The 11,155-nt window shown below is 51.5% G+C and overlaps 1 protein-coding gene and 1 long non-coding RNA gene across 2 annotated transcripts in view; one reads left to right on the top strand and one right to left on the bottom strand.

Annotated features, from left to right (window-relative positions):
* Positions 1-737: 737 nt before the first annotated feature.
* Positions 738-4,523, bottom strand: LOC143473759 (uncharacterized). The gene is made up of 3 exons (XR_013120627.1): positions 4,112-4,523; positions 3,780-4,004; positions 738-958 (listed from the first exon to the last, which is right to left on the bottom strand). It is a non-coding gene; the product is annotated as an uncharacterized LOC143473759 (long non-coding RNA).
* Positions 1,947-11,155, top strand: part of prkcg (protein kinase C, gamma) — a 20,502-nt gene continuing 11,293 nt past the window's right edge. Inside the window, exons 1-9 of the mRNA XM_076970883.1 lie at positions 1,947-2,341; positions 3,293-3,523; positions 5,232-5,263; positions 5,416-5,498; positions 6,877-6,988; positions 9,251-9,379; positions 10,285-10,441; positions 10,591-10,792; positions 10,925-11,107. Of these exons, the coding sequence (XP_076826998.1) occupies positions 3,294-3,523; positions 5,232-5,263; positions 5,416-5,498; positions 6,877-6,988; positions 9,251-9,379; positions 10,285-10,441; positions 10,591-10,792; positions 10,925-11,107 (1,128 nt within the window). The 5' untranslated portion in view covers positions 1,947-2,341; position 3,293. The remainder of the gene's footprint in view (positions 2,342-3,292; positions 3,524-5,231; positions 5,264-5,415; positions 5,499-6,876; positions 6,989-9,250; positions 9,380-10,284; positions 10,442-10,590; positions 10,793-10,924; positions 11,108-11,155) is intronic.

Here is an 11,155-nt window from a genome sequence, read left to right on the forward strand (position 1 = left end):
TCTTCTCCGCATATCTCCGAGCACGCGGTGACAGTGCTGATGACTGTGAATAAACACACGTCCGTACTCTGTAGACAGCAGACAGAGAGCTGGGGCGCGCACACACACACACACACACACACACACACACACACACACTCTGTAGACATCAGATGTAGAGCCAGGGCCGCTGTGTTGGGTTGTAGAAGACCGTTGTGTTGGGTTGTAGAAGACCGTTGTGTTGGGTTGTAGAAGACCGCTGTGTTGGGTTGTAGAAGACTGCTGTGTTGGGTTGTAGACTACTGCTGTGTTGGGTTGTAGACTACTGCTGTGTTGGGTTGTAGACGACTGCTGTGTTGGGTTGTAGAAGACCGCTGTGTTGGGTTGTAGAAGACCGCTGTGTTGGGTTGTAGAAGACCGCTGTGTTGGGTTGTAGAAGACTGCTGTGTTGGGTTGTAGAAGACCGCTGTGTTGGGTTGTAGACGACCGCTGTGTTGGGTTGTAGACGACCGCTGTGTTGGGTTGTAGAAGACCGCTGTGTTGGGTTGTAGAGTTGGGTTGTAGAAGACCGCTGTGTTGGGTTGTAGAAGACTGCTGTGTTGGGTTGTAGAAGACCGCTGTGTTGGGTTGTAGACTACTGCTGTGTTGGGTTGTAGAAGACCGCTGTGTTGGGTTGTAGACTACTGCTGTGTTGGGTTGTAGAAGACTGCTGTGTTGGGTTGTAGACTACTGCTGTGTTGGGTTGTAGAAGACCGCTGTGTTGGGTTGTAGAAGACCGCTGTGTTGGGTTGTAGAAGACCGCTGTGTTGGGTTGTAGAAGACTGCTGTGTTGGGTTGTAGAAGACTGCTGTGTTGGGTTGTAGACGACCGCTGTGTTGGGTTGTAGACTACTGCTGTGTTGGGTTGTAGAAGACTGCTGTGTTGGGTTGTAGAAGGCCACCCCAAATTTAAAGCAGCGGCCCGGAATGGTGCGCTTGCTCTGAAATCATGAGCGCAGCAAGTTATAAAATGTGTTGACCTTCACACACAAGTGCACAATAATGGCTACTCATACGCGCGCACACACACATTGCATTCTACACACAGAAACACATGCACTCACACACACACACACACACACACACACACACACACACACACACACACAACACACACAAACATTTGCACGCACAGGTTCACACTCCTGCCCACATACATACACCTGTCCAATGACACCGTTTTGCTCTCTAACAATTGCTAATTATAATTGTTAATTAAATTTCTCATAGTGTCCTCATCAGGAGACTAATAACCTACATTTTACATAATTAGACCTTCAACCTTTAACTCTCTCTCCTGTTCATTCCATCTTGCCCTTCCTCCCTCTCTCTCTCTCTCTTTCTCTGTCACACACACACACACACACGGTGGGTTGGGGCTGTGTGTCTGCTTCACTCTACTGGCTTTTCCGTGCACTCCCTTGACCCTCCCCTGACCCTGCCCCGCCCCGCCTCCCTCAGCCACTGTGAACGTCTTGCTCTTCCTCTTCTTCCTCTTCCTCCTGCCACCTGTGTGAGCGCGAGTGCCCCAGCTACCCGTGCCAACCCGGGGCCGGCTGCTGCTTCCAAATATCCGCTAAGCCCCTTCTCCACGGTTGCCATGCCAGCCGCTGATACCCTCGTTGATCTGCTTTTACGGGAGGAGTGCGGTGCACTCGGCGCCTCACGGACCCGCACGCAGATAAAGTGATCCGGTCCTGGCCACTCTGGTCCTCCCTTCTGACACGCATCTCGGAGGGGAGCTGGGGGCGGCTGACCCGGGGCGGTCCGTCTGGTGGACGCTGTCCCTCTCTGTCCTCTTTCTCTCCCCCCCTCCACCCGTCTCTCTCTCTAACTCTCCGGAGAGAGGTAACCCAGATTTCAAAAATGAATTGCTGCCTAGTTCTCTCCATCTACTCCCTCCTTGCCTGTCTCAGTCTCTCTCTCTCTCTCTCTCTCTCTCTCTCTCTCTCTCTCTCTACCTCATCCCCTCTTCCTGTTGGTGAAAACAGAACCAATCTTGGAAAGTGAAAATCGCCTGCGTGCGTCTGCCCCTCTTTGCTCTCCATTGGATGAAACAACGCAGAAGCCATCCACTCCTCCATCCCCTTTCTGTCCTCGAAAGCTTCACTCATCCCTCACTTTTTCTCTTTTTTTTCTCCCCCACTCGTTCGGTGGCTGTTGAGTTTTTTTTTCCAAACAGCACTTCCGTGGCGGTCCCCTCGCCCCCGTTGATGAGGCGCTCGGCGGGTCGGAGGTGGAGCAGAGCCTGACGGGCCACCGGGAAGCGCAGCAGGAGCGAGAGGAGTTACTCCACCATCTTCACGCGCCCGCCGCTCCTACAGGTAGGCTTTCACCCGCGCGTCTCCACACTCCTCCCCCGTCGCTCTCCGAACGTGCTCTCCTCCGATCGGGGTTTATCTCCGGCGCCGTCCGGGTGATTTGTGTCCTGTCGGTTTGGTCCGTGTCCCGTGTCCCCTCGGTGTCTCCGCTGCCCTTCTCGTGCTCGGTGTGTTTGTCTCTTGTCCGAGGCGCTGGCGGGCGGCCTGTCTTGCGATCGATCCTCTGTCTGCCTGCCCTCTGATGGTGCCTCTGGAGGGGTCGCCCCTACCTCTAACACCCCCTCCCCCCCCCCCCGAATCCAAACTCAGCGCAGGGGTCTGGATGCACTCTGCTTGTGAGGGACTGGGGGGAAGCCCCTCTCAGATGGGTGAACATGATGGGGGCTTTAGTGGGCACAGGAGAGGAAGGAAGTGTGTGTGTGTGTGTGTGTGGGGGGGGGGGGGGTTTGGGCAGCTGCAGAAATGGAGGAGCAGGTGGCAGCAGTATGGTTGACATGGTGATGTGGAGTGTGTGTGTGTGTGTGTGTGTGTGTGTGTGTGAGAAGTTCGGCAGGAGGCACACTAATCACTATGTGCTTTGGAGTCCCTCTTGAAGTCTGTGTTTGTGTGTGTATTAACCTTTCCTTCATTCTGTTCACTAACAAACTGTCTTTCCCATCCCCTCCCCCCTCTCTTAGTCTCTGCCCTCTCTCTCTCTCTCATTCTCTCTTTCTTTCTCTTGCTCCCTCTCTCTCATCTTTCTCCCTCTGCTCTTCTGTGAATTCCCTCTCTTCTCTTCCTCGATATCACAAACTGCCATCTGTACACACTCAGACCTTTTCAACATCTAAATTCTATATCAACTTCTTGCCTTCTAACTATAGTTTTCTTGCTTCTTTCTCCATCCCTCCCTCCCTCCCTCCCTCTCTCTCCATCCTCACCTCCTACCTCCCTGCCCCAAACTTCCTTCAGCAGCATGTCCACTCCGGTCTCCCCCTCTCCCTCCCTCTCCCCCCTGGCCCTGTCCTCCCCTTCCCCCTCCTCCTCCCCTCTGCCCTCGCCCCTCTCTCCTCCCCCCAGGCTCCCGGTCTTCCAGCGGAAGGGGGCGCTGAAGCACAAGCGTGTAGTGGAGGTGAAGGACCATCAGTTCACCGCCCGCTTCTTCAAGCAGCCCACCTTCTGCAGCCACTGCACCGACTTCATCTGGTACTCTCCTCTCTAAAGCCCCGCCCACCTGCCCCGCCCACACACTCCCCCTTCTGCTCATTGGATCTCCAGCGCCTGGGGCCGGAAGGCACCGAACAGCTGGGGGAGATTGAAATAGGAAAACGTTTCCTCACCGAAACTACATTTATAGTCAGCATGTCCGTTTTTTGTTACACTGTTTTGCCTGTTTTTGTTTTTTGGTTTTGTTTTAATCCTCAACGTTCAATTAACCGTACCCGTACTCGCGATGACTGACCTGTGAGAAAACACGCTTTCCCGTTTATGTTTCCCTGTTCTCGGGTCCAGCTCGGCCACGTTGGTGTGTGATACGGCGGCCAGACGCCGTTCGTCTCCCTGTGTGAAGCGAGTGGGGCTCGGCCACCCACCGGCGCCGCTGGGCCCGAGCTGGACCGAACTGGCGGCCGGCCAGCGTCGTTCATCCATCAGCGCGAGCGCCAATATCTTCATGCGCGCGGCCTCTCTTCAGTTTTGAAATACGAGGCGAATTAGCATCAGCAAACATAATGACAGTTCACATTTAAAAGGCTAAACCTGCTCCCATAAAAATTGATTGTAAGTGTTACAGACCTGACTAGTTTATACGCGACGGGTAAACACCACCGACTGCTGCAGCTTCCACCTCCGCCGCGCTCCTCCGCGCGGAACTGTTGCGCGTTCACGTGTGCCTGCGCTCAAGTGCGCGCTGACCCTGTTCACACTTTGAGCCCTGACCGTCCGAACTCGCGCTCGCTTTCCGGACCTAAAGGCTGCGTTGCGCCTCGTAGTGCGTGGGAGGGGCCGCGTGGCCGCAACCCAATCACAAAAGAGCCTCTGAAGCTGAAGCGTAGTCTCTGTTCTGCACTCTGCTCCGGAGCTGCTCTGCTCAGCCTCCTGAATGACTGAGGCGCGAGCCCAGAGGGACCCTCTAAATTATGCAGGGCGCTCTGTTAGAGCACGCTCTCCAGCACGAGCTGCGCAGAGCAGGCCAGCCAGCACAGAGCTGCAGGCAACCATATGTCCCCGCCGTCCCACGTCCTCACGGGCCGCCTTCAGTCTGTCTGACCTGGCTGCTCCGCACACCTCCCCCCCTCTCTCTCTGTGCCTCCTTCTCTCTCCCTCTCTCTGCCTCCTTCTCTCTCTCTCTCTGCCTCCACTCTCTGTGCCTCCTCTCTCTCTCTCTGCCTCCTTCTCTCTCTCTCTCTCTCTCTCTCTCTGTCTCTCTGTTTCCCTCACCTTTCTCTTTGTCTCTCTTGTATTTCCTTTTCTTTCTCCTTCTGTCTCTACTGCTCAGTCTGTCTGTCTCTCTTCCTCTGTCGGTCTCTCTTTCTGTCTCTCTTCTTTCTTGCCTCCACGCTAAGACTCTGTGGCACACTCCTAATGACTGTCACCTGCTGTGTCCTTTCGCTTGCTTTGGGAACATTATTTCAGTAAATACACATCAGACAAAAGGGTTTCTTCTTGGTGGTAAGGCTATTAGAATGTTTTACGTTGAAAAAAACAGTTTTTAAAGGAGGAAATGTATCTTGTCTAGTGTGGCAAAGCATTGAAATGACCCTTACATGTAATGAAGTAATGTCCACTGGGTGTCACTGTTTCTCAAAGTATGAACACTGCTAACGATTGCCCCCCAGTGGTAAGTGATATTGATGCGATGTTGTTTGTCACAAGAGCAATTGGGTGTGTGACTTTTTGGATTTTTTTTTCATAGGGGTATCGGAAAACAGGGATTTCAATGTCAAGGTAACATAGCTGTAACATCTTTCACACAATATGTTTTATTTTTGACAATTCGGTTTTGAGGTAATTTGTAACTGTTGAACTTTCCTCACATGAGCTACATTGTGGAATATCGGCATGGAGTTAAACATCTCTCTTAAACATGTCTCTTTCAGTCTGCAGTTTTGTGGTGCACAAACGCTGTCACGAGTTTGTGACGTTTACATGCCCTGGGGCCGTCACTGGACCTAAAGCAGAGGTACACACATCAGCCTTCTCCTCTCTCTCACCTACACACAGAGACTGAAAGAGGGAAAGACAGAGAGAGAGAGAGACAGGCAGTGAGGGGCAAAGAGAGACAGTCAGACAGGTAGTTATAGGGGCAGAGAGACAGTTAGACAGGCAGAGAGAGAGACGCAGTAATATTGATGCAGCGTTGTTTGCCACAAGATTCACTTAGGAAGACACAGACATAGAGAGCAAAAAAGAAAAGAATTGTAATAAGGAAAGAGAGATAGAGAGGGATGGAGAGAGAGAGGGAGGGATGGATGGAGAGAGAGAAACAGTGCAGGTAACAAAATTGCTTTTCTTCCTTTCTTTGCTTCTTTCTCATGCTGTGTCAGCTTTTACCTGCAACAGCATATTTTCCTGTAAATGAAATGGATCAAATAGACTTAAAAAGTCTGCGTGTGTGTGTGTGTGTGTGTGTGTGCGTGCGTGCGTGCGTGTGTCTGTGTGTGCGTGTGTGTTTGTGTGTGTGCGCGTGCGTGCGTGCATGCGTGTGTGTGCGCGCGTGCGTGTGTGTGTGCACCAGTTCATGTGTGTGTGTGTGTGTGTGTGTGTGTGTGTGTGTGCACCAGTTCATGTGTGTGTGTGTGTGTGTGTGTCAGAGAGAGTGTGCCAGCAGGATGGAAGTGTATGGGGAGGGGATGGGGTTGAAGAAGAAGAGCAGGAACTATGACAAGAGAGGGATGAAGAGGACAAGATGACAGGAGCACAAGATGATAGAAAGAGAGATAGAGATAGAGAGATAGAGATAGAGAGATAGAGATAGAGAGATCTAGAGAGGTTACAGAGAGAGATGGAGAAAGGCTGCAGAGTCAGATGGTGGACTGAGTGAGAGAAGGAGTAAGGGGGGACAGACTGACCAGGAGGGGACAGACCGGCCGGGGGGGACAGACTGACCAGGAGGGGACAGACCGGCCGGGGGGACAGACTGACCAGGAGGGGACAGACCGGCCGGGGGGACAGACTGACCAGGAGGGGACAGACCGGCCGGGGGGGCAGACCGATGAAGAGGGGAAGGGTGAAGCGTTTAGGAGGGTGTAGCTCTCACAGCCGAGCTGAACTCATTTATTCATCAGCCATTCAGCTGCCTCAAAATAGCCTGAGCTAATTGGCTCAGTCACTTCAAAATTAAGCCCTTCCTATGGGTGTGTGTGTGTGCATGTCTGCGTGAGTGTGTGTGCGCACATGTTCGGGTGTGTGTGTTTACAGGTGTCTGTGCAGAGAGACGGACTCATCAGAACACTTCTATTTCTAGAGGAAAGGGCAGTATCAGTGTGATTCTCAAAAGACTCCTAATTTAAGTCTCTCTCCCTCTCTCTCTCTCCCTCTCCCTATCTCTCTCTCTGTAGGATCTGAAGAGCAAACACAAGTTTAAGATCCACACCTACTCCAGCCCGACCTTCTGTGATCACTGTGGCTCTCTGCTCTATGGCCTCATTCACCAGGGCATGAAATGCTCCAGTGAGTGTGAGTGTGAGTGTGAGTGTGTGTGTGTGTGTGTGTGTGTGTGTGTGTGTGTGTGTGTGTGTGTGTGTGTGTGTGTGTGTGTGTGTCTCCAAGTGAGTGTGACGGTATTAAAAGGCGGATACTTTTGATGCATCTTTGATTGAAGTGACCTGCCAAAACTCAAGGCTGATGCAGTCCTGATGAAAACCAAATCTCATTATTATTATTATTATTATTATTATTATTATTATTATTATTATTATGTTAAACAATGTTTTGATAATCAGAGCAAATGAAGCATATACAAACAGTTTGGAGTAATTTGGTCTGGAGTGTTGATGCATTCTGTGAGTTCTGCTCGGTTCCTCCAGAGTTGCTCTTGATGCTGCTGTACAAACGGAGGCACATATTTTATCTTATTAACCGTAACTCATTAATGGGAATTGAAATGATGAACAGAGTGTTACGTGGTGCAAATGCACAGCGCCTGGGTTTTTAATATGTTTTATCATACCCAACAACATGACATTCTATTCTATTAAATAACATGCCACGTTAACAAGCATTAAATCCATTTATGTTTAATAAACATGTCCCATGAGGCCTGTCACTTGTGTAACTGCGTGAAATGTCATCATGGAGCAGACAGTCACAGAGAGGCAAGTTGACAAGCTGTCTCTCAGGTCAGTGTGGTGCGGTCTCTCTGTCCTGTCTCTCAGGCCAGTGTGGAGCGGTCTCTCTGTCCTGTCTCTCAGGCCAGTGTGGTGTGGTGCGGTCTCTCTGTCCTGTCTCTCAGATCAGTGTGGTGCGGTCTCTCTGTCCTGTCTCTCAGGTCAGTGTGGTGCGGTCTCTCTGTCCTGTCTCTCAGGTCAGTGTGGTGCGGTCTCTCTGTCCTGTCTCTCAGGCCAGTGTGGTGTGGTGCGGTCTCTCTGTCCTGTCTCTCAGATCAGTGTGGTGCGGTCTCTCTGTCCTGTCTCTCAGGCCAGTGTGGTGCGGTCTCTCTGTCCTGTCTCTCAGGCCAGTGTGGTGTGGTGCTGTCTCTCTGTCCTGTCTCTCAGATCAGTGTGGTGCGGTCTCTCTGTCCTGTCTCTCAGATCAGTGTGGTGCGGTCTCTCTGTCCTGTCTCTCAGGCCAGTGTGGTGCGGTCTCTCTGTCCTGTCTCTCAGGTCAGTGTGGTGCGGTCTCTCTGTCCTGTCTCTCAGGCCAGTGTGGTGCGGTCTCTCTGTCCTGTCTCTCAGGTCAGTGTGGTGCGGTCTCTCTGTCCTGTCTCTCAGGCCAGTGTGGTGCGGTCTCTCTGTCCTGTCTCTCAGGTCAGTGTGGTGCGGTCTCTCTGTCCTGTCTCTCAGGCCAGTGTGGTGCAGTCTCTCTGTCCTGTCTCTCAGGTCAGTGTGGTGTGGTCTCTCTGTCCTGTCTCTCAGGTCAGTGTGGTGTGGTCTCTCTGTCCTGTCTCTCAGGTCAGTGTGGTGCGGTCTCTCTGTCCTGTCTCTCAGGTCAGTGTGGTGTGGTCTCTCTGTCCTGTCTCTCAGGCCAACATGGAGCGGTCAAGATACAAGATAGAGGAAGGCCAAAGGAGATCTTAACAAATACTAAAAAGGTCCTCCACGCTGCCTCTTGTGGTGGGCCACAGAATTGAGCACAACGCCACTGTCTGTACCCCCCTTAATCCTGTGTATGCACCCCGCTGACCATGAACGTGCCAATGTTACGTGAGCCCCACGCTACCATGGAGACATCTGGAAGCAGGGAAGCAGCAATGGAATATGATGAAGTAGAATCTGATTAGGGTCTGATTAGGGTCTGATTAGGGTCTGATTAGTTCCGGGAAGAGCGCCGAGCAGGAAGACGTGTGAATGACAGCACGAGGCTGTGATGCGCAGCCGAGCGGAGCGGGTGGTGCTGTGAGAGCTTAATGACGGGGTTGGGGTCTGGAGAGCCCTCGAGCCTCGCTGGGGGCGTGGCCTGTGCGGTCCTGAGGCTGAGATGTCTAAGGTACAGGGTGTTCTCAACCCGCAGCATCCAGTCAGTGCGCTGCCGTGGCAACCCCTGTACATATGCATGCACACAGGCACGTACCACTGGACAGGGTGTCAGGAGGCCTGCCTCCTTTTGTAAATGCAAAGGGGTTTGTGGGAAAATACTTAGCAGAGAAAATACTGATAGAAACAACAAGGATATGGAAGAGTTAATTTTGCGTGTGCTTGTGTGTGTGCGTATGCATGTGCTTGTGTGTGTGTGTGTGTGTGTGTGTGTGTGTGTGTGTGTGTGTGTGTGTGTGAGGTTGTGACATGAACGTCCACAAGCGCTGTGAGAACAGTGTGCCCAGTCTGTGCGGACATGACCACACAGAGAAGAGAGGGCGGATCCACCTGAGTGTGCGTGGAGAGAAGGAGGACATATACATCACAGGTGACAGGACACCCTCACCACACCTCACACCTGTGCAGAAGGAGGCAGAGTCACAGAGGACTCAGCCAACATGATGTGGGGATAAGGGAGGAGCTAAATGCTTAGGTGAGAGTGAAGAGGAGGTTGAGGGAGGAGGAGGTGGAGTTACAGGTCAAGCGTTTAGAGGTGTTCTGAAATACCTCATTCTGTTAGAAATAAGTTCTACATATTTGTAGGTGTTTGTAGCAGTTCGGGTGTTCTCCAGCAGAGGACAGTATTGGCACACCCTTACACTAACAGAGGGAATAAATAATGGATTACATGAAATTCAGTGCATTTGGGTATGATTTTTACATTGTGTGAAGTTGTTTTATTTTCTAACTTGTTGCCCATAACACTTTATCCATGCATGCATTTATCATCCCATATTGGCACTCTCTTAATCCATGCAATCCTACCAGAGATGTTTGGATCTAATGCAGTTTCACCATGAAAATCCCAGTATAATCAGCAGTGCTGAATGTCGGGTTGTATAATCTCATGACTGACAGCACCAAACACCCAACTAATGCTGTTTCTATGCCTCCTTCACATTCTGGTCAAGCTTCCCCCTACACAGCGTTTTTTCAGACGAGAACACTCCACTCCTCTAGGGTAAAGACAGAGAGGTGCGTCTCAGGCGTTTACTTAAAGGAGGTGAAGTCAGCGCTCTCCCACCCCACCAGAATTTGGAGTAGTGTGGCCATGTCTGAGGGCCTTAATTATCAATTATGTCCACGCACCGTGGTGTCAGACCAAAAATGACTGGAGAAGGTTTGATGGGAAGAGATATTGGCACTTAAAATGTACCAAACAGATGCTTTTAATTAGGATGTTTTTTTTTTTGCGGCTATCGGTTTGTACATAACTGTGCTTGGTGTGGACAGTGCGGGAGGCGCGGAACCTGATACCTATGGACCCCAACGGCCTGTCTGACCCCTACGTGAAGCTCAAACTCATCCCTGACCCCAAGAGCCACAGCAAACAGAAAACCAAGACAATACGCTCCACTTTGAACCCGGTCTGGAACGAGAGCTTCACCTTGTGAGTGTGTGCGGTTGGGTTTGTGTGGGTCAGTGTGTGTGAGAGTGGATTTTTACTACAATATGTATCTTGTCTCTCTTTCTCAATGTCTCTCTCTCTCTCTCTCTCTCTCTCTCTCTCTCTCTCTCTCTCTCTCTCTCTCTCTTTAGCTCTGTGCGTGGGAGGCAATGGGACAGGCGTTTGTCCGTAGAAGTATGGGACTGGGACCGCACGTCTCGGAACGACTTTATGGGAGCGCTGTCATTCGGAGTAAGCGAGATATTCCGCCGTCCTGTCATCGGATGGTTCAAACTGCTTAACCAGGATGAAGGAGAATACTACAATATTCCAGTACCTGACCCAGACCTGCAGGTGCTCAACACACGTCACCCCTAATGTGCTGCCATTGCAATGCATGCCCACATGGGGGCAGTAGAGCTCCACTTATCAGTCAATGGCTTCGCGCTCATTCATTCTCATACATTTCTTTCTCTTTCTCTCCAGGAACCAGACACCACCATGTCTCCCTCTCTCCCTCCTGCTCCTGCTTCTGTGGCAACACCTGTGCCTGCCGTGACCCCGCCGGTTCTGAGCACCGCCCCCAACAGCGCCCCAGTGGGGAAGGGCCGGACCGGGCTGCATGACTTCAACTTCCTTATGGTGCTAGGAAAGGGCAGTTTTGGGAAGGTAACACACACACACACACACACACACACATATATACATCACAAAACG

This window comes from Brachyhypopomus gauderio, chromosome 13 (assembly GCF_052324685.1).
Source record: "Brachyhypopomus gauderio isolate BG-103 chromosome 13, BGAUD_0.2, whole genome shotgun sequence".
Classification (NCBI taxonomy): domain Eukaryota; kingdom Metazoa; phylum Chordata; class Actinopteri; order Gymnotiformes; family Hypopomidae; genus Brachyhypopomus; species Brachyhypopomus gauderio.